The sequence below is a fragment of the Paroedura picta genome, chromosome 4, assembly GCF_049243985.1.
Source record: "Paroedura picta isolate Pp20150507F chromosome 4, Ppicta_v3.0, whole genome shotgun sequence".
NCBI lineage: Eukaryota > Metazoa > Chordata > Lepidosauria > Squamata > Gekkonidae > Paroedura > Paroedura picta.
In genome coordinates this window covers 101,110,710-101,135,573 of record NC_135372.1, presented here as the reverse complement: position 1 = coordinate 101,135,573, position 24,864 = coordinate 101,110,710, and the positions used below count along the sequence as shown (strand labels likewise).

The following is a 24,864-nucleotide window of genomic DNA, read 5'->3' as shown; positions in this document are numbered from 1 at the left end:
AGGTATGGGCATGAACCAGGAAAACACAGTTCAATTTGTGGTTCACGGTGTGTGTGGTTTGGGAACCATGGGCCATCACAAAATTTGGGGGCTAGATGAGCTGGTTCAGTTTGTGTGGGTCATGATGTAGTAGAACATTCCTCACAGTGTGCTGGAGACACCAAACTCACAGGGGATCTCCAGCTAACTCTCCTCTACGTGCCCTCCAGGTTTGGTGAGGACTGGATTTACAGCTCTCAGGAAAGTGCTTTCTGGGGAAATGAGGTGCAGGTTCGGGATTGGATCTTTTCACTATGCTTCCTCTGACACTGTCATGCATTTCTCCATTAAGAAATGGAAGATCAAACCACCCACTGTAGTTGGCAGTGGGTCATCTGCTAGGCTATGATTCTAGGTAGGTGCCCAGGCATCCTGGGTAGGTGGTAGGAATCAGATGGGGAAGGGTTAAGCACTCCCCGCCTTCCTGCCAGATTCTCCTCATGCTCATATTATTATTACCAGGAGACACTTTATTTCTGTGTTAGAGACCCAGTTTCTGCTCAAAACAGGGATGCCAGCCTCCAGGTGGGACTAGGGGACCCTTTGAATTACAGCTCATCTCCAGACTACAGAGATTGGTTCCCCTGGAGAAAATGGATGTGTGGTGGATAATCTCTGTGGTATTGTACATCACTATGGTCCCTGTCCCCTAAGGCCCCAATCCCAAATCTTCAGGAGTTTACTAACCTGGCAACCCTACCGCCCCATCCCCCGCTGGAGGTCTGGGAGCACCTGGCAACCTTAATCTCCACTGTCAAAGAAATATGCAGCCAAAGAAAATTCACTTGACTCGGCTTCAAGATGAGCAGCTGTAATATAGCACAGAACAGCGAACGCTTACGGGAGGAAAACCTCTTGTATGCACTCTCTTGGTGCCAATGTCAGTGTTACCTAAATGAGACCATAACTTTACCCTTAAACACAGTGTATTAATTAACGACTGAGGTGCTCATAATTACCACAGAAATGTTGTTTTTCAGAAAGGATCATACACTTGTATCCCTTCAGGCACCACCTGATACACCCACTGAATTCACCCAATGTAGCTTGTGAAGATGCCTTCATGAAAATCAGATTTCTGCTTCCACTTTTTAAGTTGGACCTTTCTTGTCCTTGCCACTGCAGTGTTTTCCCGTAACTTGTCACTTGCTGCGAGATGAAAATGTGCCTAGGGATCTGGGGACGCTGCACAGCTAGAAGCTGTTGTTGCATTAATTTGTTCCCGGATAATAACAGCCAAGGTAGCACCAGCATCTGACTCAGTGAAGTGGCAAGAAACACCCATCCCTAGCTGAAAAACTATCCCTGTTCAGGTTTGGTTTAAGGTTGCCATTTGTGCATGGAGACTGTGCATATGTGTTTCTTTCAGGTTAGAAACACTAAACTATATATAATATTATAATGTATTTGTTTCTGTGTGCTGCCTTGAGTTATTTCATGAGGGGGAGGGGAAGATATAAATTCAAAGAATGAAAGAATGAAATAGCAACCAGACTGCAATAGCAATGAGTCCAAGGCAAATATAAAACAGGTAATTTACATGGTAGAAACTAGAACCAAATCCTCCTGAACTTCATTCTTTAAAATCATAATGACCTTTCCAGAGTCTCACAAATCATTCATACAATCCAGGACCTGTAACAAAATGTTATGGATTGTTTTCAGTTTGTCCAATACTGCCTATAAAGGTGAGAACAGCTCCAGCTTTGTAACCACTTTAGAACAAGCAAAAAAAACCCTTTTCTTTCCTTTCCAGGCAGAGATCGCCGAGTAAGATGACTCTGTTGCAGTCCCAGCTGGTACTCTAGCTTAGCCTACCAAATGGTGATCCTAACCCTTTCCAGGAGTTCTTGAGGTTTATACAGCCCCACTAACAGCTGGCAAGGGATAGTGCACTCTCCCCTTTCTAGACTTTCAAGGTTCCAAACATTACCTGGCCAGCAACCTCTCCCTGCTGCAAGCTGGACTCCAAGCCCAGAATCACACCTGTTTTATAAGTGAGTTAATGTAACTAATTTGATTGCAAAGACTTCCAGCATTCAATAACAATTAGGAATGTTCAGATCTCACCATAATTCCGGCACCTCACTGTCTGATTTCATTTTTCTAGACAGTAAGGAGAGAGAAACTCAGCAAATACATGTCCATCAGGGTCATCTTCTAACCAGAACTATTTGCCAATATAAATTTCACTCAGAATTGTTCTGCTTCACATTTCTAAACCAATAACCTGCTTATTTCTGTGCCACTTTCTTCCAATCATTGCACCATTTCAGTTGCTTTGAGAGAACTTTTTGATTTCTGTCTGCATAAACATCCTAATCTTTTCCCTGGTACAAATTGTAAGGAAAGCAGGAAGCTACTGGGTCTAATTTTAACTAAGACCAGAGCATGGGAGGGAAGGAGGGTTGCCAAATCCCTGTAGGGTTGACAGATCTCCTGCTGAAAGTGGGGGTCCTCCACTCCCAGGCCCCACCTCCCTGCCAATCAGCTGGTAGATAGGGGTACCTCACCCAGAAAAATAGGGAAATATATCACCATTGCTCATGTGACCCAAAAGTCTGAGATATTGGGAGTGACACTATTATTTGGGCAAAAACTCAATGATAGAAACCAAGTTTATCATAGAGTTTTTGCCCAAATACTAGAGTGTCACCCCAACATCCCAGAGTTAATGACATCACTTCTGGTAAGTCCTTACCCGACCTGATGCTGGTTGCCAAGAGGGACCTGGCAACCCTAACTCCTGGTTGAGAAATATTTAAAGATTTGGGGGTTGAGCCTGTGGGTGGCAGAGCTTGGGGAGGGGGGGGGACCTTAGCAGGTACAACGTCATACCCTTCAGAACATCCATTTTTTCCAGGAGTACCTTTGTACTCTAGAGACCAGTTGTAACCATGGGAGATCTCTAGGCCCACCTTGAAGCTTATAGTTCGAGGGGGAATAAAGGAATTAATTTGTCCTTGTATTTCAAAATGCTCTTGTCATTTCCTGCTCACAAAAGCAGACTTGGTTGATTTAGGGTAAGTACACAACACACACTGAAGCAATTGTGAATAACCCTGTGGACAAGACTCAGGACAGGCTTGTTGAGAAAATGCTTGAGATTTTGGGAAGGCCTTATCCCTTTTTACTCTTTGCACTTTAAACAAATCCTGGGACCAGAGCCATTTCTGCTGCCTTTGCTGCAGTTCTCACCTGCAGTTATCCAGGTCTTAGTGGAAGAGGCAGGGACTATTCTTCTCCCCTCCTGGACTGCCCGCTGCGGAAGTGAGCTTTGGAAATTTACATTTTGCACTCTCACTGTGCAGCGTTACATGAGCAAGGAGTTACTGCAGTGTGCCTGAGGAGAGTAACCTTTAAATTAGACCTTAGTGACTAGAGTGGCAGGTTCAGGAGCGGAAGAGACAAACAAAAGCACGCCCTTAAAGACACACTTTGCAACACTGGCTCTGTAATGAGCCCCAAGGCTTCTACCTGCATTTGCTTGTAGCTTGGGGATCGAGGGAGCAGCTGCCTCTCTCCATATCCTTGGTGCACATTGCTCCTTCTTCCTAAATTTATTCCTCTCATATACATACTTGTCAGCTGTTCAAAGCAAGAGAGCAAAAATAATCCCCTGGCTTGTGATAGGAGCTTGTGACTCTGCCTGTGTTCTAACTAATGGGCTGTTCTCTCGCACGGCTCAGCACTGCTGCTGCATGAGGGAGAGTCAGGTTATGGGGGCTGGGAAGGACGTTGCTCTAGCTGGTTCAGGAAGACAGTGCAGGACTGAAGGACTCATCAAGAGAGAACTGGGGGCGGGAACAGATTTTGTAGAAGGAAAGTTTTTAGGGTAGGAGAAGATCTGATATTTCTGAATGTCGGTGTTAAGGAGCAGAGAGGAAGAAGAAGCAAGTAATCAAATCCAGCCTGTTGGCATTATTATTATTATTATTATTATTATTATTATTACTATTATTACCATTATTAATTATTTATTTATTGTTTTAGGCTCAAGCTTCAAAAGATGCAGCAATGGAGGATTAACAGAGGCTCAGGTATGAAAGATACGGGAACTGCATCTCCTGAGTCATCTGCCCTTCTTCAGGCTATAGGACAGAGGCATATGGCTTGCAAAGGTCTCAGTTACCAGTTGCTGACTTGGATCCACCAGAGCTTTGTCAAGGACAACAGGATTTATATTCACAGGGTGCAACTTTCATGCTTCCCCCTGCTGCTGCAGTTCAAAGCACAGATCCTGGGGGCAGAAACAGTATGTGGAAGGAGGAGGGAGGAAAATTGTGTCCCACAGGCAAAACATTTTCTTCCTTAAACAAAAATGCTCCATGGAATCCAGTCATCTATTTCTGATTTGCCTTTTCCTATGCAAATGACCTTGCTCTTTTTTTCTTTCTGCAGTGTAAGTGGACCATCCGGCAGGTGACAACTTGCCCCTGAGATGGAAGTGCCAAGTGTCAAAGACTTCCAATGGAAAACTCTGGCTCCTTTGCCCAGCCCAAGGGTTTATTGCTCCCTTGTGGAAGCTGGTGGGCAAGTCTTCGCTATTGGGGGCTGTGATGACAATGGAACTCCCATGGACTGTTTTGAGGTCTACTCGCCTGAAGCAAACCAGTGGAATTCTCTTCCCCCAATGCCTACAGCCAGGGCTGGAGTTGCTGTAGCTACCTTAGGCAAGAGGATAATGGTGATTGGAGGAGTTGGCGCTAACCAGATGCCCTTGAAGATTGTGGAGATGTACAACATAGAAGAGGGCAAGTGGAAGAAGAGGAACTCTTTGCGGGAATCCTCCATGGGAATCTCTGTGTCCGTAAAAGGCAAGAAAGTTCCTCCTGCAAAATGACAGTGGTGGTTAGAGTCCCTCAGAGTATTTCTGCTAATTAATTTGATTGGCAGGGTGGAATGATTTTCCTCTTCCTCAGAGACAGATATGGTCAATGGGGAACTATTAAGTAATTTCTGTTATGCTGTGAATATGCCCTGGCTCTAACCTTTTGTGCCTTAGTTGCTGAAATGACCATCTTCGACTTGCTCAGTGTAAGATCAGGAGCTTTTCAACAGCCTGGCCTAGAACGAGCTGTGATATCTGTCTTGTAATTGGAGTGCACCATCTGTTCCTATGACCTGCTCTTAGCTTGTTAAAAACAACTGTCAGGCATGTTCTGTATTTCTGCCAAATACAGCATGGCCTGTTTTCTGCAGATCTCTTTGTGTAATTCTTGAAGTATAAATAATTCCAGCAAAAAGAAAGTTCTGGTGCATGCAATACATTTGAAGGGTGTTTCCCCCTCTCCAGAGCAGTGCATGAGAAGCATAAGGCCAGTGTCCAGAAAGCTGTGCAGCCAGTTGTCAGGGCACAACAGAGCCCTCCTAACAGTGGCTCTGTGCCTCAATCAACAAGCTGCTGTTGAGAACCTGAGCAGTTGGTTTGCAATGCAATGGGATGACCTGCTATAAGGAGGAAGGAAATCAAAATGTCTTCTTCACCAAAAGAAGCCTTTGCCTGACTTAAGGGGATCTATGGATCTTGCCTTAAATAGGAGAGTTGGAAACTGAACTAGGTTCAGAAGATGTACGTTATTCACTTTTTTCTTTTGCCGTGTTTTATGAGACAGAGAATGAGTTCTTTTTGCATTGGACTGTATTGGAAATGCCAAATACACATTTCTAAGCACATTGACTTCCATGGACACCAAATGGTGAAAGCCAGCGTGGTGTAGTGTTTAAGAATGGCAGCCTCTAATCTGAAGAACTGGGTGTGATTTCCCCACTCCTCCATATGCAGCCAGCTGAGTGACCTTGGGCTGATCACAGTTCTCTCAGGGCCCCAGCTACTTCACAGGATGTCTGTTGTGGGGAGAGGAAGGATTGTAAGCCACTTTGAGACTCCTTCAGGTAGTGAAAAGTGGGGTATAAAAACCAACTCTTCTTCTTCTGGTTCCTATTTAGGAGTCTGCACTGTGAGTCAAGGATACCCCAAGTCTAGGCATGGCTCTGATTCAATATGGAGCATTCCAAAGTTGAGTGTGTCAGGACCGGCCTATCAAGGACCTTTCCATCAGAAATGCTGTTAGTTGTATGCTGCAGATGACCTGGACAGAAGGGTATTCTATGGTCCCTGTCCATTTCTGGGCTCTGTATATGAGTCCCCTACAGTGTTCTTTCAAGAGGACTGCCATACGTCACAAAACTAGCCAGTAGAACCCAGTGTCCTGACTGGTGAAATCCCTATGCCAGAGTTTCCCACACCAGAGGGCCTGATTCCAGGGCAGAAGAGGAAGGCTACTTGCAGGAGCAGGATAAAGGTGGCTACAGTTGCCTCACTCTCCCACAGCACTCCGGATCTGGCAGAGACCAGACAGGGTCTTTCTATCTATCACATTTCTTCACACTTTTCTTCCAAGGAGTTTAGGGGAGCCTACCTTGTCCTCTCTCTATGATATCCTCACAGCAATCCCGAGGGTGTGGTAGAGTATGTCTGACCCAAGGTCACTCAGCAAGCTTTTGGGCTAATCGGGACATCTCCAGTTATTGGCTGGGCATACAGTGCCCCCCTTGTGAGTGCCAGAATGGGGCATGAAACAACCAGAAAGTGAAGGCCACTAAGAGGACCTGGAAGCATGGACAAAGTTATGAGCTTTGTCTTTAGGGTAGAAAGTGTGGAGTTTATAAGCGATGAAGGGGGGGGGGAATGAGATAGGCACTGACCCAAACCATCTGTTTTTAGCTGTGGAGGTGTGAAGCAACTTCTTCAAGGACAGCTGCTGTGTGACAGAAGACATTCTTTCTTTTGTTTCTTCTGCCTTTTGTTGTTTTGTCCAGACTACAGGATCTATGCAGCAGGGGGAATGGGAGTAGACCTGCGCCCTCACAACTACATGCAGCATTACGACATGCTGAAGGACATTTGGGTCTCACTGGCAAACATGCCCACGCCAAGGTATGCTGCCACCTCCTTCTTGCGGGGCACAAAGATCTATGTGCTAGGTAAGAAATGAGCCTCTCTTCAGTTTGATTGAGTTTTAACCAATGGACAGAATTGTCGCATTCCATGTACTGAATTTTCAATATGCCAGAATCTTTGGAAAATCTGTCCTACATTGCCTTTTCCATATCAGTGTTTGCATATTTCTGCTGAGAACTGCAAAGGATAAGGGAGAGGACAGAAACATCCAGGGTGGGTTACTGTAATACATGGACCTGCCTGAGAAGACTGTCAAAAATATCAGTTAGTTCAAAATGCAGTGGCCAGGTTTCTGTCAGTGGCGGCATAGAGAGATCATATCTTCCCTCTGCCAAAAGGTCTGCACTGGTTGCCTATCCATTATCACACAATTTGAACTACTGCTTCTTGCCTTAGTAAGTCCGAAATGGCTTAGGACCAGGGTACCTCTTTCTATACTGTCAGCTCACAAGTTAAGATGTTCATTTCAAATCCTGCTCCTGGTAAAGAACTGAGGCAGGGGCTCCACTTGTTTGCTGCCCTTTGAAGCTTTTCTAGAGTTCTTAACAACCTACAGAGGATGGAAAAATGCTCCGTTTCTTTAACAGAGGCCAGTGAGATATTATTTACCAGTTGAAGTTATTTAGTTCAGTTTCATGTTGAGTTTCAGCTCTCCAATCTTACATATTACGCTTGTATTAAAGGAACAAGAAATTTTGGTCTCCAGGTTACTGGTAACCCAGAACTTGCCTGAGACCTGTATTTTTGTTCTCCCTGAATTTTAACCGAACCTTACCTTTGTGCTCTGTTATTTTATTTTAAATGATTTCATGTTTGCTACCTCAGGCTGGTTCTCAAGAGTGAAAATCTCCGTGTCAAAGAACTGAGCAGACTATAATCTCTCCTCTTTCTACTCCCCCCCCCCCATTACACCTCCCAACATCCTGGACCTTCTGGAGTCTGCTCAGTCTTTCCTGAGCCCTTTTGTTTTGTTTCATCAGTTTACAAAGTCATTTTTATTTGCCAAACTTCCCATTTTATCTGAGTGCTCTGCCACTCTGCTCTCAGATATAGTACAAGGTGAGAGGACTGTGAGGAAGGGAGGAACAATTTGGGGACACCCCCCTGCAAGCTTTTACTACAGGATTCATTCAGCTTTCAGGTGCTTGAGCAAGCTCATTCCCCCCCTCCCCCTTAGCCTGGCTCACAGCTGCTGTCAGCATTCCATGCTCCTGGAACTTATTCAATCCTCGACAGGCAAGTTCTTTAGATTTTTCATATGTTTTCTGCATATCTAGGGAGTCCCCTGAGTATATAGAACTTGTACCTTGTCTCTGAGTGGCCTGATTTTGCAGCTTGCATGACTGGTATAGCTGCAAGTCTCTTTTCTATTAGGTGTAGGGATAATTCGGTTTCTGACTGTCACGGGAATTGGTAAAATCTAGGTGCAGCACTTGAGTTCTGTCCCCCTACCACTAGATGTATCTCAACCCTGTTGTCTAGCTTCTGCAAGTTCACTTGCAAATGTCTGCACATTTTTTTCTTGAGAAATAAAAGCTACACATTTAATTTTTGAAAGACAGGAAGGAAGAACACAGTGAGTCTAAGGACGTTGACTTTGTCATTAATTCCAGATTTGAGTGCCAGTACAGAATCTCTTGAGACCCCGTGGTCCTACCTACGTGGTGTCTGCCATAAGATCCTTTTGGAGCATGTATTTTCACATGCAGACACCAAGGCTTCTGATATGCAGGTGCTGAAGCAGAGAAAAAAGAGATAGGGAAGCGGTACCTGAGTGCAAAGGACAGCTGAAGCAGTTGAAGCAAGGAGGAGTAGGGGAATAGTTGATGATGTCAAGCTTCCCACTCGCTTCCTTTGGAGAAGAAAGGTCTGCGGGTTATGGGACTGCATTGCCTACTCATTGGGGTCCACAATTACTGGCCCAGTGTAAGCCCATGGAGTGCTATTTGCTATTTTGTAGGAAAAGTTCTGCAAATCAGCTGAACTATTGATGAAGGCTACATTTCTCACTTGCCCTGAGTACTATTGTTTGTTTGGTTTCTCAAACAGTTGCCTTTCTTGTATAGAATGATTTCACAGAGAGCCGGAAAACTTTGTGTCTTGCTCCTGTCCATAAAATGTACATTGCAGGCTTGTTCATCTCAGTTTGCTTCGGGCCCTGCAGGGAAGGGAGCTCTAACCCTTCAGTCTGCTCTCAGCTTCCCTTGCCAAAAATGTGCTCACCACTTTCTTATTAGCCTTTTAAAGAAAGGAAAAACACATGTTTTAAAACATATCTTTTATTCTTTATGGTGCTACTAACATGGCAATGGATGACAGTTCCAAATAACAAAATTCAATAGGAGTTGAAGGATTAAACCTTCTTTGCATAGCTCTGAGGCAAATGGAGACTGGAATTTGCATGGAATTTGCATGAAACTTAGACTGTAATTATGAATGGATGCATGATCTTTGGTCTGTTTGCTCATCATTTATATCCTGCCTTTCTCTCCACTGGAGACCTAAACCAGCTTACATGGTTCTCCTTACCTCTATTTTGCCGTCACATCAACCCTGTGGGTAGGTTAGGCCAAGAGTGTGTGACTGGAACAAAGTCCTCCAGCAGGCTTCCATGGCCCAGTGGGTATTCAAACTTGGTCTTCCAGATCCTACCCTAACCACTACATTGCTCTCTAATTTTAGTTGCTTGGTTAACTTCTGTCACGAAAGAGGAAAGAACTGTAGTCATAGATAGAAGCCCTATCCTGGGGCTGACTTGCAGATTTTGATGATAACAAACCAGTTTGAGAATCACTGTCTTAAAGTCTGATTGTGTTGCAGAAAATGAAGAGATTTATATGACTGCCAAAGTCATCTTCCCATTGAAATTGCCTAGTCTCCCCACAGAGTGACCAGGTACTAAATCTGGGAAGATTTTCATTGAGGTGGGGGGCCCCAGTTGGTCACAAGTTTTTCTTTTATTTGCTATGGAAGCAGAGCTGCTTTTATGTGGCTAGGATATGTGGTATAATTGTATAAGGTTTCTATTGCTAAGGAAAAGGACTGTACTAGGAAGATACTGCAATCCTCCATGGCTGTTTGTTTTTTAAACCAACCATTGTTCTTCTAATCTAATTACTTTATAGTCTTCCAGTGCATCTGGTACACTTGCCCAGACTTCTCTGTGCTAATTATTTGGGGCCCAGCAGAGATCTCTGTTATTCTCAGGTCTGAACTGGAAGCAGTGGAAAAATCCTTTCATTTCATTAATGTATGATCTTTTGTTGCCATTAAAGCCCAACACTGTCATTTATTCAGTATTGCATTCCTGGCCATGTATTACTGGACATCTAATGTTTTATCGAACACGCCTTGAAGAAGCGTCCTTGTGAATCAGTTATGACTATGCCAGTGCAATTTCCCCACTGTTTCCAGCACAGTGTCATAGCCAAATGCATAGTGAAGTAAAGAGACATGTTGTCACTAACATGCTGTGACACACAGAGTCTTGCATTTAGCCACATGGGAATCATTCTTTGAAATCTTGCTTATATTTTCCTTTGAAAATTTATATTCTTTTATGAGTGTTGAGTGCTTTACATCATAATAAATTAAAGCATTTATTCAGTCTGGTTGACATATCCATGCTGCTTTCATTCATGGCACGCCGGGGATATTTTCTTGTCTTGGCAGAAGATCCAGCACCGCACTCATTCTTGGTGGCTAAAAGAAAAGGTTGCCTAGTATTGTTATGAGCTCCCTACTTTTCTGAGTAGTGAAAAGTCCCGGAGGCTGTACTACCTGGGATGATTCCCTTTGGAAGAAGAGAGCACTGGAATCTTGTGACAGTTTTTAATATTTGGGGCATTTCCACGCCCGTTAAATATAGTGAAATGCTTACCTTAAGTAGTCGTTATATTCTGGCCGCTGCATATGAGGTTGCCAACATCCAGCATCTGGGCAGTAACTGGCTGGCTACATCCTCCATTTTAAAGCGCTAGTTGGAGAATTGCATGAAGTGGATTCCCCAACCTATTTAGCGCTAAGGGAGAGCAACAAGCAGGCAACCAGCAGAGGGAACGTATGGAGGCTCAAATGCGCTAAAGGCAACTGCCTCATCCAGCCCTCAAACCTGCCTCCCTCTCCCTTGTTCCCAGGTACGGGAATGTCTTTTTAAAATGGTCTAACATCCTGGAGCAATGAATGGACAGACAAGTGTGCAGGCGATGCCTGAAATAATACCCCCCAAAAAATGTTGTAACAAAAAGCATGCTTCTAAAGTCCCCCCCCCCCAAACAAAATCAGGGACAAGATTAATTTTTAAAAGTATCAAGATTCCATATGGCATTCAAAAAGTACTATGCATCTATGATTAGATGTACAGGCATTTCAATAGAGAACTATGAATTTTCTTTTTTTTAAAAATAGCGGGCATCGTGGTCCCTTTAAAACATAGATAAAGGGGACTGGCTGCCTGGATTGATTAACAGGTGGAAGAGAGTCATGTTGCTCTCTTCCATCATTTCCAGCAGCACTTGTGGAGGGTGAGGAGTGCGAAAAGGCAGCAGATGAAAGCAAGACAGCAAAAAGGTGCGGAGAGGCTTGGAGGCGCGATAATGTTTAGGGCTACACCATTCAGATAGCATTGCACTATTTGTGCCAATGTGCGGAAATGCCCTTGCTTTCTTTACAATGTTTGTTTGTTTGTTTGTTTGTTTGTTTGTTTGTTTATGTATGTATGTATGTATGTATGTATGTATGTATGTATGTATGTATGTATGTATGTATGTATTTATTTATTTATTTATTTATTTATTTATTTATTTATTTATTTATTATATTTATCGCTTGCCTCTCCCCGGAGGCCTGAGGCGAGTTACAAAATAAAAACGCCTACTAAAACCATACAATAAAACATATGAAAACACATCATACACCACTCCCCACCTAGTAAAACAAGATGCGGTAAAAACTCAAATCACATCTACATTTCCCTCAGTAAGCCCACTATAGAGGGGGAGGATAGAGGGTGCCATCCGTGCGTCCCAGCTTCATCCCATGACCTGGCGGAAGAGCTCCGTTTTGCAATCCCTGCAGAACGCTGAAAGCTCCCACAGGGTACAAGTGGACAAGTAGCGTACGCATAGAGGCAGAAAGGCACAGTCAGGCAACAAGTCCACTACTCCATACTAAATCCCAGAGAGACAAAGAGCCTGCATCGCTAAGATGCTTCAGCCAACAGCCAACAGTCTGTTTGCCTCTCTCTCTGTTCTGAGGTCAGGCCCAATGTATCTTCTTTCACTCTACCATCCCCACAGCTGGAAGGCGGTCACTTGCTTTTGTTGGCTAAGTTTGAACATGCAGAGAGCAGAACTTCAGGCTGCTTAAAGAATAAAATAGTTTTTTATTTATGCAGAGAACAACTATGTATAAAAAAGAGAGAAAGACATAAATGTCTAGCTAGCTGTTGTCTGCAGTCATTTTTCTGTTCAACTGCTATTCTGGAGGCAAGCAAGAAGGAAGTGTGCTCAAAAAGCAGAAAGTCCCTTGTGAACTTACATATTCCAACACCTTTAAGTTCTGATGCATCGGGGAACCGTCTCCATACGGTTAGCCTCCACTAACCTCACTGTTCTTAAGAAAATTAGGCAAAATCTGAGATCAGATGTTGGGCTTTGTAGAGTCAGGCATGCTCAAGACCATTGATCACAATAGACTTAGATGCAATTAACTCTGCATAGGATCAGCCACACTCTTTAAAAGAGCTCCTTTCTGTCTCCTTACTTGCTTTATGTTAGAGCCAGTCCTGGTTTTGTTCAGTCTCATTTTCAGTTTCTGATGAGCCACAGGATCACCAAGAGTTGGACTCAACTGAAGTAACATACTTGATAGGAAAGAGGAGAGACTGAGGTCTAGCTGTGAGTGGGGGTAAGGTTGAGTGTGGCACTTCTGAGAGTAGCAATCTGGAGATAGAAAAGGAATAACATTTTAAGAGAGTGAAGGGCCTGTCTACCTGTCTTGCCACCTATCTTGCCACTCCCTGCAAGGTCTTTGTATGCCAGACATTGCTTTTTCCATACTGACTCATATGCAGCTGCTTACAGCCTTCATGTGTGAGTTCCTTGCTCTACAATTTTAATATATACAACAAAACTGTGCTGGGAATGGTGGAATATAAATATAATAATAAATATAGACAAACAAGAATTGTTAACGATAAACCAGAGAGTTAAAGATAAAGACTCAGTCCAGAGTTCATAATATTGTGATTTCCTTTTTATAAAGAATAAAACCAGAGGCCAATGGATTATTTTAAAAGCCTCTGTCCCGTAGCTTTTCAACGAATATGAAAAACAGAAATTACCCCTTCTCCTTTGGAGAGAAAGATTTGCTTTAAATTTGGTACAGCCCTCCCTGAAATACAGACTCATATTGAATAGCGGCAAGGAATCCTTTTGGTGCTCAGAGATGTATTGAAAACAAACATGTAGGTGTCAAACTTCCAATCTGCCCTTTGAAAGTTTACCCCAGATAATTATGCATGCTGGTGTACCTTTTTCTGAGTAATGCGTGCTTTAGATTCTTCTATGAGTTGTTTCTCAGTTGTTGCTATTCTCTGATGGCAAAACTCCCTTCATCAGTTTTTATATATTTTTAAATATTTTTTTATATTTGTTTTTTATATATTTGTTTACAAAACTCATCACCCATTTTGTTTCCAGAGTGGTTTATAATATCTGAAAACATAAAAGGTATAAACAAAATATTAAAATCACAATAATAAGGCCAATTGTAAACAAGAAGGGCAAAAAGTTATATATGTATTTAATCCTGAAACAAAAATCTTAACCATCTTCTGTGGAACACCCACACTGATGGAGCCCAGCGAGTCGCTTCAAGAAACGGTATTCCAAAGCAACACAGCTCAGCAAGGTTAAATGAATTGTTCCCTTAATGAAGGGTTCTCTAATTGATATGGAGGTTTCCTGAGAGATTCAGGACTTGGACCTTTTAAGGTCAAAATCAGTACCTTGCAAGTTTCAGAAGCATTTAAAAACATGATTCACTTACATTATCTGATGTTGTGTCTGAAAGTAATAGCATTTGGCCACACAGAATTGTCTCAAGTGAAGCTTTGTCCAACGTATGTCCATGCCAGGAAATGCTTTTCCTGATGGATTTGTGTTTGTCAGAGTAGAACTGAACATTACAGGTTTTACAGGGCTGTCATCTAAAAACTGTACTGAGCTCTTCTCTTGTGTGTTTTATAAGTAAGGATACTCACATCACATTTTGCATTCCCCCACTTTTGCCTCTGTTTGTGTGTGGGGGGGGGGGAACGACTCCGGTGGTGATACTCTCACATTATGGGATGAATGCTCTTACAAGTTACAAAGCAAAATATGACAGCTGGGTATGGATCATGCTGATTTGATAGCGTTCCTCCCATATGTAGAACATTATAGCTTCAGCCTCATGTTGTTGAGTAATGTACAAGAGTAAGGCTAGTGATAAAGAGAGCAACCCAGCAGTTTTCTGAACCAGCATACTGGCCCACCCAGCACAAGACAGCCGTCAGGAGTGGACATGGGTAGACGTGATGGCAGCCAGCGTTCTACTGCTCATAAGCGCATCTGTAGCATACTGCAGGCAGGAGCCTTGAGCTAAGAAGGCAAGCTCCAGATGGATCTTTACAGCCCATCTGCTTCCATAGATCATATGCCTTTGACTGCCTGCATCATGGATGCTCCTATCTACTAGAAGCTGGATAAGAAGGTTCTTTCTTCCAACTACTCTATGGCAGCCATGCATGGTGTAAAAAGTACCTGAGTGATCAAATCACATCTTGAAACTTGTGTGGGGAACCATGTCAAATTTTGTTTATTTCCCTGTAAGAAGAAGAAGAAGGGGAAGAAGAAGAGGGAAGAAGAAAGAAGAATTGGTTCATATAAGCTGCTTTTCTCTACCCGAAGGAGTCTCAAAGCAGCTTATAGTCACCTTCCCTTTCTCCCCACAACAGACACCCTGTGAGGTGGGTGAGGCTGAGAGAGCCCTGAGATTACTGCTTGGTCAGAACAGCCTTATCAGTGCTGTGGCCAGGCCAAGGTCACCCAGCTGGCTGCATGTGGAGGAGTGTGAAATCAAACCTGGTTCACCAGATTAGAAGCTGCCTCCCCTAAACATGACACCAAGCGTGGATTGTCCTTTAATAGTGACCCCGTACCTGTCCTTACTCTTTCCACAATTCCCTCTTCTTGGCAAAACATCCCCAAACCCACATTTTGCTGTAGGTCCATGGATGATACATACAACATTGATTTTTCACAGTCAGCAGTGGAATAGGCTGCCTAAGGAGATGATGAGCTTCCCCTCACTGGCAGTCTTCAAGCAAAGGCTGGATACACACTTCTCTTGGATGCTTTAGGATGGTTAGGGCTGATCCTGCGTTGAGCAGGGGGTTGGACTAGATGGCCTGTATGGCCCCTTCCAACTCTATGATTCTATGATTGTTCTCTGTACTCCTTTCTTTATCCCAGGTGGGAGGCAATCCAAATATGCCGTGAATGCCTTTGAAGTCTTTGACATCGAGACTAGATCATGGACCAAATTTCCCAGTGTTCCCAGCAAAAGAGCTTTTTCAAGCTTTCTGTGCACCGAGGACAACATCTTCAGCATTGGGGGACTGCGACAGGGCCGGTTATACCGTCAGCCCAAATTTATGAAGAATGTAGATGTGTTTGACATCGAGCAAGGTGAGCTCTCCTTGGGTCCCCACCTGTTTTCTGTTATTCATAATTAAGCATAATGCAGGCAAGATGAAGGTGAGCGTATGTTTGTTTGTTTTTTTAAGTTGGGGCAATATACAGACTTTAAAGCCATTCATGAAATCCACCCACCAGTGAATGACAACAGTTTGCATGAGCTCATGAAACCTATGCTGCTCACCTCTCTTGAAAGCTCATGAATGGCACTACTCATCAATGTGGTGGCAGTTATGCTTTCTGAGTGACAAAATCCATGTTGTGGGTTTTGTTCAAGCCTTGAGCTCTCTCATACGTTGCCCTACGGATAACTAAATCAACAGTAAGAGGAGACCTTGGCACTCTGTGAAACCTATGAAACCAGGTGTTTGATTCAGCCTAATGAAAGGCTTTAAGTACAAGGCAAAGCATTTTTTTCCAGCTGCTCTGTGGATATTTCACTCAACATCAGATTAAGCCACATCTTCTCCTAGTGAATGAGTGCTCTACCTCCAACAGACGAGAGTGCCTTTGTATCTGCCCGTCCCAACAGCATATGGGATTGGCTTAATTTCCAGATTTTAGAGCTGGCTTTCCATCACTTGAATGGATTGTGCCTAGTGGTTGGATGCTGAAGCTAGCGTGCTCTTGTAATGAAACACATGCACCAAGCCGTCTCACATTTCCCCAACCTTAGTGTCAGTGAAACTCTTGGTTTCTGTGAATTGAAAAGCTTCCATAAAATCATAGAAAATCCTGATTCATGGATGATACGGTTCATTTCAGGGGGCTGGATGAAGATTGAACGGTCTTCCTTCCTGAAGAAGCGGCGAGCAGATTTCATAGCTGGCTACTTGAAAGGAAGAATCATTGTCGCTGGAGGACTAGGTGAGGACAGTCCCAGCCTGTCTTCTTCAAGTGAAACCACTATAGAGTTGTGCTTCAAATTATGTTAGCAGAAAAATATAAAATCTTTAAAAAAATGACCATCTTAAAAAGAAGAAAATAAGATTCTAGCCTGAGTTTCTCTGAGTAAAAGGCAGGGGAAGGGAGCAGAGTTGTTTCCAGGACTGTTTTATTTATGTATTTCAAATGTGAAGACTCATTAGGGCTAGGCCTGACCGGGAAGTTTGTGGTGGAGTCTGAAGAGGGAAAGATTTGGCCTCAACCAAATATAATGTCATAGTGGTCCCCCCCCCCCCTACAAACATCATTTTCTGCAGTGGGACACATCTTTCCTCTTGAGTTCAGGTGTAATGCTAGGAAAAGGGGAGTGGCTGTGGGGGCTTTCTGAAAAGAGAAAGAGTTAATAGTGGGGGAGGGAGAAATTAGATGTCCTTGCAGGTTCTCACTTGTGTGTGTGTGTATCTCTGTCTATAGGAAATCAACCAAATGTTCTGGAGTCTGCTGAAGCCTTTCACCCTGGCAAGAACAAGTGGGAGAGCCTGCCACCTATGCCTACTCCACGATGTGCCTGCTCCAACATTGTGGTAAAAAACTGCCTTCTGGCTGTAGGTGGAGTGAATCAAGGCCTGAGCGATGCTGTGGAAGCACTGTATGTGTCTGACTCCTAGCTGGTCCTTCTCTGCTCCCTTCACTACCTTAAGCACTAGGGAAAGTGATAGCTCTGCAGGTCAGTGTATGGGGCCAGCACCCCCCAGGCCACACCACACAGGAGGACTTGGCACTCTTCCCTTACCCCGCCTCCCACGTGGCTGCTTTTCTGTAACCCTTTCACTGTGTATTGGGGGATGTGAGCAGGTCCTTGCCCTCACACAGCTACACAATTTTGTGACTCTGTTTAATTAGCTCAGCTCTTCCTTGTGAAGTCATCTGTGCTGTAGAGCTTGACCACTTAAGGAGCCAACAGCCACCTCCCAGTGTCAATTTTGAATGGCTAAGGAACATGCTGCCAGTAAACGTTCACAGGATAAACTGGGATGCTCTGGCCAAGGATTAGCCAAGAGCATCCTCTATCAAATGAACCTCTTTGCCTTTCTCTGAAATATGTTCTACATGGTTATTAACTGAGTTCTTTTGAGTATTATTCATATATGGGAACAAACAGAGAGTTGAATTTCTTGGCACTGAAGCTTGCATTGCCCAGAACTCTGAACATCCCCAGTGGTGTTGGTGGATTTTAATGTTTTTCCCTGTAGGAACCAGCAGCAATGCACAGCCCTAAAGTCTCCCTGCTGTGACATTAGTCTTCAAGGCATGCAGAGTTCAATGCATCCTGATTGAATTTCCAGGGAGCATCCTCTCTGAGGCTCTGCTTCAATTCATAGCTCCCTTAGTTAGAGCACACTTTGTTGTGGCTGATGCCTAAAAGGCAGTCACTAAGAGATCACTCTGTGTAGGGGAATGCCTCAGCCCCCGGGATTTAGATTGTGCTCCTTACAAAGCACATTGTCTCTTGCAGGTACACTGCACATTCTTGCTCTGTCTCTCTCACACACAGAGTTTGTATCCAGTGTTCAGCCCATTGCACACAAGGGACCATTTGCAAAACCTGGATTCAGCTTAATATGCCCACCGTTCGTGGAACAAGAATATTGTAGGCTCAGCACATAACAGCTTTTACGTATCCCACAACAACAATAAAGTGCAGGTACAGCCTTGCCTAGAGTTTTTATTTCATATATTGTTTCCTTCTTTACTTTAGCTCTGAGGTTGAAACTGTCACTGTGTTGTCCAAATGGTCTATATAAGGCCATTTGTAGTACCACTGGAACACAAATTCTATATTAATATGGTACCTTGAGCTCATGTTACAGAGAGTTAGCCTTCTGCTTTGGATTGTGCACATAGTGGGACAGTGAGAGCATTTGACAGTATGATATCTGAAACATTGTCTTTGAATGGGGAGGTCCAGAATCTGACTTTCCAAGATCTGATTGTTGTCCAAGTCAGTTCTCTGAGGCATCACATTCTCCCCAACAGATGCTGAGGGAAGTCTAAAAAAATGGCCTAAGCCCAGCCTAAATGAGACCATAATATGTCAGAGCGTCAATTCAAATGTGTTACAGGACCAAACTCCCCACACAGATGTCCAGGAGTTCCCATCACGTTTCATCCTGAAAAATGCCAATTCCACATGAATTCAAGACCAGATTCCATATACATTTCAGCATGTGCCTTTGCTATATCCTGGTGATTCATGGGGAAAAAGCATTCTCACCTTTAAAAGGGCTGGCCCATTAGACTTCCATCACTAATGACTTGGCTTATTTGCCTTACTGAGAGTGTTGATTTCCTAAGGCTACAGTTGGCAATTAGAGTGTGAGGGACTGCACTGGTTTCTTATGGAGCCTGGTATGCCTGAGAAAGATCTGGTCTAAGGAGGCTGAAGTGTGAGTTTAGTTTTCACCACTCCCCTTTTGGATGTTTCCCTCACTCTCGGCCCCCTGAATACCTGCCGTTGGTACCCATTCATAATGGTCGGAAGCTGCTCACTGTGCCAAGTCATACAGGTGTCCCATCCTAATTCACAGGCGGAAATGCAGCTACAGTGGGCTCTGGGCTGAACAGCCATAATAGGTCAAGTGCTTTCAAGCTCCATTAACCCCAATAGCAGAGCAATGCACAGGCTTAAATCTTACCCACTGAAAGAAATGAGACTTACATGCACCCGGCTGTGGGCTGGATCAAGCCATGGTATAAAAAGGACTGCGTGCCATAGAAAGTGGCTGTAAGAATACGGAGGTTACACTAAACACATCTTCGTCACTGGTGCTGGTATGGGAATAACCGTCAGGCTTTTTCAGGGAGTGATATTTATGTACATTTGCTAATAAAGTCCCTGGTTCCCTGGGAAGAAAATAGGATTTAGCACATCATAATCACAGACATGTTGTGCAGAACAAGGTTTAGGGGCATGGAAGGGGTGGAGGAATCTATATGGCAGCTTAGTGAGTACCTAGCTAGGGTGTAAACGGGCTAAGCCTCTTTCCTTCTTTTGGAAAGCCACTTGCTGTTTCTAATGTGGATTACAAAAGCAGGCTTTCCTCTGGCTGGCTGATAGAGCTGTCTGTGCTAATCCTCTGCCCATACTGAGCTGGCAGATTCAGCAGATGATGCAAATGCTGGCGGAGGGAGCCTCTGAAATGCTATTTCCGTGTTGTGTAACCACGCAGCAGGCAAAACATCCTCCTGCTTTCCTTCAGTGAGTCAATATTGGAGGGAAAGATACTTGCAGAGACACAAAGAACAAATTGTGTATATCTAGCCTACAGAAGGAAGACTAAGGGCTGCTTCATATGTATGACATTGTCTTGAGCAGGATCTTATGAGAAATGGCTGTGTGAACATGGCTGTTTTATCTTTTCCCATTCCTTAAGGAAGGGATTCCCAACCAGCAGTCCATGGACACCCGGGGTCCGTGGGAGCTCAGGAGGGTGTCCGCAGGCTTTCCCCTCCTGTCTTAATGGTCACAAGCTAGGGACCTGGTCACTTCCACTGCTTCCCCTCTCCCATCCCAAGTGCGAGTGAGGTCTCTCATGGTTCCTGTGCCTGGGAGGGGGTGGAGCTTGCATGCCTATTCCTGACTTAAACCACCTCCTCTCCCCCCTCCCAATCAGGCCTCCTCGAAACTGCCTGTTAACATGGGCGGTGATGTTGCTTTCGATGACATGTCACTTCCAGGAGGCATGGCAGGGAGGCGTGGCCAGCTGATCTCACTTCTGGGGCTCCTCAAAGTCTGAAAAATTATTTCAGGGGCTCCTCCAAGGTCAAATGGTTGGAAAAGACTGCCTTAGGGAAACCAATGGCTGCCATGGCTTCTTAGTGTATCAACATGTGTATGATTGTCACATGTAACTGTCTCTGGGGCTGTTCCTGAATCCAGTTATACTTGTGTAGTGGAAACTTCATATGTGAATTGACCTTAATTGGGAAAAGTGATGGGTATTCTCAAATAGTTAGATGGACAATAATGAAGAATAGGTAAGCAGTAGTTTTTTTCATCCCCTGACATTGAGGTAATTAGGTAACATTTTATAGTTGCATAGAATGTGATGGATTTAGGGTTGCCACCTCCAGATTTGGAAATACCTGGAAATTTGGTGCCTGGGGCCTGAGGAGGGTGGGATTTGGGAGGGGGGATTTCAATGCTATAGAATCCACCTTCCAAAGAGGCCATTTTACCATGGTTTTGACCAGTTCTTTCCCTGGCACTTGCCAAATATGCAAAGCCATTATAAGGTGGGACTTGTTGGCTGCCATCATTCAAATGAAAGTTGCTTTTTACAGCTGCAACAGCAGCCCCTGGAAGATCAGGAGGGATTAGGGATGGGCACAAACCAGCTGATGAACCTGTTCATAGTTTGTGAAGCAATGTTCACAAACTGAATAACCAGCACAAACTTTCACAATTTTTAATGCATTTCATGGTTCTTCACAAAAAACAGCTGAGTGATAGGGAGCTTCCTGCCACTCAGCTGTTTGGTTTAAATGGCTGCCACCCATTTCCTTTTTGCTTTCTGTGTACTACCATTTAAATCACTGCTTTCTGATCCCTGCAAAAAGCCATGGAGAGCAGAGAGCAGGGAGTGAAATGGCTCGGAAACATTTAAACCCCTGCTTTTCTAAGGGGAACATGATATCTGGTGAGGAGCAAGAGCTATCAACCAGCATCTCATTGTATCAGCTTGCGGTTATTTGGAGGGTGACAGGCTGTGTGAATCTGCTCTGTACACTTATTTTTAATCAGTGTGTCCTCTTCTCAGTAAAGTCTTAAATCTCATGTTGTAAGTGCTCACTGTACTTGGATAGTACTGGGTTTTGCACAGCCAATCAAATGAGGTAACTGATAGCACTAAGCTATACAGAAGAGATATTTTATTATGCTTTTTAAACTGCATCTTTGTTTTCCAGCCAGCCAATGATAAAATGAAATGCTACTTCAGTCTATGCTTTTATTTATTTAATTAATTTATATACCCAGCGAGCTGGGTCAGGGCAGTGTTTATTTTTATAAATCATGGACCCTTTAAAAATAAATAAATAAACTTGCTGCTGGATTTGGAGCCAATTGTTGATTAAAATGAGCCAAAATACACTTTTATTGTAATTTAGCACACACCTAAACAAATTATTCTGATAATCAAGGTGACTGGAACACAAAGCAAAATCCAGTATTATTGAAAGATTTGGGTTAGGAGCACAAAATGAAGCAGCAACTCATAGAATTTGTTCATTGAGAACACATGGTTCAGACAACCAAACACATGATTGTATGCATTGACATCACCAGATGGCCAATACTGAAATTAAATGGATTACAGAAGCAGAAGATGGAGACACTCTGTATTCTCTGCTAAACAAGACCAGGAACTGATTGTGGTACAGAACATATTGACAAAACAGTCATATTGCCAAAATACAATCTAAACAACATTCCTGTGGAATTTAGACCATAAATAGAACTGCATTACTAAATTCAAGTGAATGTGATCCAGAAAACCATTCCTCCTCTCACAGCTTTCTTCCGCTACAAACTGAATCCAATCATTGCTTCCTTTAGCATTGTAAAAATCCTGTCAGAAGACTTTGGGTGCATTTCCGCACATCTAAAAAAATAGCGTTATGCCAGCGAAATGGCATAGCACTAAAAATTATCGTGCCTCCAGCCATTCCTCACCTTCTGGCTCTCTCACTTTCATCAGTAGCCTTCTCGCACTTCTTGCACTTCTTTCACTTCGCAAGCCCTGCTTGAAATGGTGGAAAAGAGCAAAGTGCTTTACATGCAACTCTCTTCTGCCTGAAAATCAAGCCAGACAGCTAATCCCCGTTTGCAATGTTTTAAAGGGCTGGAATGCTTGCTAATATTCTAAAGTAAAACTTCTCCATTGAAATGCCTTTGCATCTAATCATAGATGCATAGTGCTTTTTATAATGCCGCTCCTTGTGGAATCATGACTCTTGATACTTTTACAAATTAATCTTGTTCCTGATTGGGGGGGGGACTTTAGAGAGGCAGGCATGCTTTCTGTGACAGATTTGGGGGAATTCTTTTTGGCTTTGCCTGCATGATTGAACACCTATTTGTTGCTCCACGCAGTTTGCTCTAAAAAAAACAACAACCTGTTCCCGGGAGAAGGGAGAGAGTGGTGGGTGCGAGGGTGGGACATTGGAGGCGGAGGTAGGGCTTTTTCACCTCCATACATTTCTTTAACATGTGGCCTGCTGGTTGCTCTCCTGTAGCTCACACTACATAGGCTGGGGAATTCACTTTGTGCGATTCCCCAATTAGCACTTTAAAATGGTGGATGTTGCTTGAGGTTTGCTGGATGAACACGGGAAGTTGGCGAAGTCATGCAAAATGCCAAAAATATGGCGTCTTCATCAGGTCAGCATTTCACTGTATTTATTGGGTGCAGAATTGCCCTGGCTGTCAGTGCAAAGGTGGGGATTTTCTATATCTCAAGATATGTTTTAGGTCCTTGCCTCTTGTTACCCATGCAAAGCCTAAACTTTACAATCATTTATTTTAAAAATTGCTGGAAACCACCTTAGGGATTTTTAGTAACCATAGTTTAAATAACAAAAACAGCTTCAGTCTACCACCTAAAAATGAAGGCTGCATTATTGTGTAGCTCTGAGGACATCTTGTGGATTATTGATAGATCAACGGTTGAAACTTGCTGGCTTTTCCACTTTCAGAAACAGAGGACAAGTGAGATGACCTCTGAAAAGGACCATAGGACAATTTCAGATCTTCTGCATCTGTGAAGGAATCAAGCCTTTCCTCTACTACATGGATTGCCTAGGCCTCTGGGCCTGTATCTCTCTATTTTATGATTTGCTTCCCTTGTGTTTTTCCTCTGGACACAGGGCATCATTTTAATTGTCATTCATTAGTAAATTGCCTTTCATTTTGTAATGGGGTGTATATATAGGGAGGAACTGTATATTGAAAAGTACTTGGAGGAGGTATCTATGCATATATCCACCTCCCCTCACAGAAATCCTGACAGTCACAGAGACAGCCAGGCCACTGTTAAAGATGCAAAGTAGGATTCACCCTTTCTGCAGCATTGTTCTGAAGGTAGTGCTTAACTTTGAAGAGAGGGCCAACTTTTTTATTGCAGCTTTAGAGACAAGGACTAGGAGCAATGGGTTCCAATGATGGGAAAGGAGGTTCCACTTAAATATTAGAGAGCATGGTGAGGGCTGTTCGTAGATGGAATGTGCTGCCTCAGAGGGTGGTTGAATCTCCTTCATTGGAAGTTTTTAGGAGAAGATTGGATGAGCACCTGTCAGGAATGTGTGGTTTTTAAGTCCCTGAGAAGGTGTGTGTGTTGGGGGGAGGGGGTGGAGTGATGGCCCTCTGTGGTCTCTTCCAGCTCTGTGTGATTCTGATTCCCTATAAGGATGATTGTAAACTATTCATTTACATGGAATAACACCACCAATTGAACACCAGCAGCTCCATGCCCAGTGATCTCACCAGGGACCCAAAGCTGCTCCCAATATTGTATGTATTCCAGCATATATTTTCAGAAAACAGAGCTGAAATAAAGGTGTTAGTCCACGCTTTTTCAACCAGGGCTTCTTGGAGGCCCGCCCTGGGTTTCCTGAATGGGTATGTGTGTGTGTGTATTTGTTTGTTTATTTAGTGGGTGATGTAACCATATATGGTCATGTTGACCTCCCCAATGGCCAATGATGGGCCCAGAAGGAGAGGGAAGGGGAGGGGCCCTGGGTGGGTGTGTACACAACTATGCTTCACAACCATATTCTGCACAATCACACCATTTCTGGGGTTTCTTGGAGCCTGAAGAATGTTTCAAGGGTTTCTCAATGAAGGCTGTGTTAGTCTTTCAGGTGCCCCTGAGCTGCTACCCATTTGTATTGTATACAGTTACATGATCTCTATCCACTCCATACTGTGATGCTTTTCAGTGCCGTCTTCCTGTTTGACTGATGCTGTATATAGTAGACTACTGTGCATGGATGTATTTGTCCTGCCTGCCTAATAAGTCATTAAATGGTAACATACATTCCAACTGCTGAAATGGGAGGCATAGATCTAGGAATCCAGTTTCTTTGAAATATATGGCATGGTCATTTGAAGTGCGAACCTTAATCTTCTTTCCCACAGTCATCCCAACGCATTGACTGCAGCCTTGGGATTGCGGA

General features: G+C 43.7%; 1 protein-coding gene across 5 annotated transcripts in view; it reads left to right on the top strand.

Moving 5' to 3' along the window:
* KLHDC8A (kelch domain containing 8A) overlaps positions 1–24,864 on the top strand; it is a 42,228-nt gene that overhangs the window by 6,484 nt on the left and 10,880 nt on the right. The window contains exons 2-8 of one of the 5 annotated variants that reach the window (XM_077334724.1): positions 4,033–4,079; positions 4,441–4,856; positions 6,862–7,026; positions 15,520–15,735; positions 16,510–16,611; positions 17,104–17,213; positions 23,386–24,572. In XM_077334724.1, coding sequence (XP_077190839.1) covers positions 4,481–4,856; positions 6,862–7,026; positions 15,520–15,735; positions 16,510–16,611; positions 17,104–17,213; positions 23,386–23,454 — 1,038 coding nt within the window. In that variant the 5' untranslated portion in view covers positions 4,033–4,079; positions 4,441–4,480 and the 3' untranslated portion in view covers positions 23,455–24,572. Of the gene's footprint in view, positions 1–3,657; positions 3,937–4,032; positions 4,080–4,440; positions 4,857–6,861; positions 7,027–15,519; positions 15,736–16,509; positions 16,612–17,103; positions 18,345–23,385; positions 24,573–24,864 lie in introns of those variants that run through there. The other 4 variants (XM_077334722.1, XM_077334720.1, XM_077334723.1 and 1 more) reach the window with 4 other exon arrangements.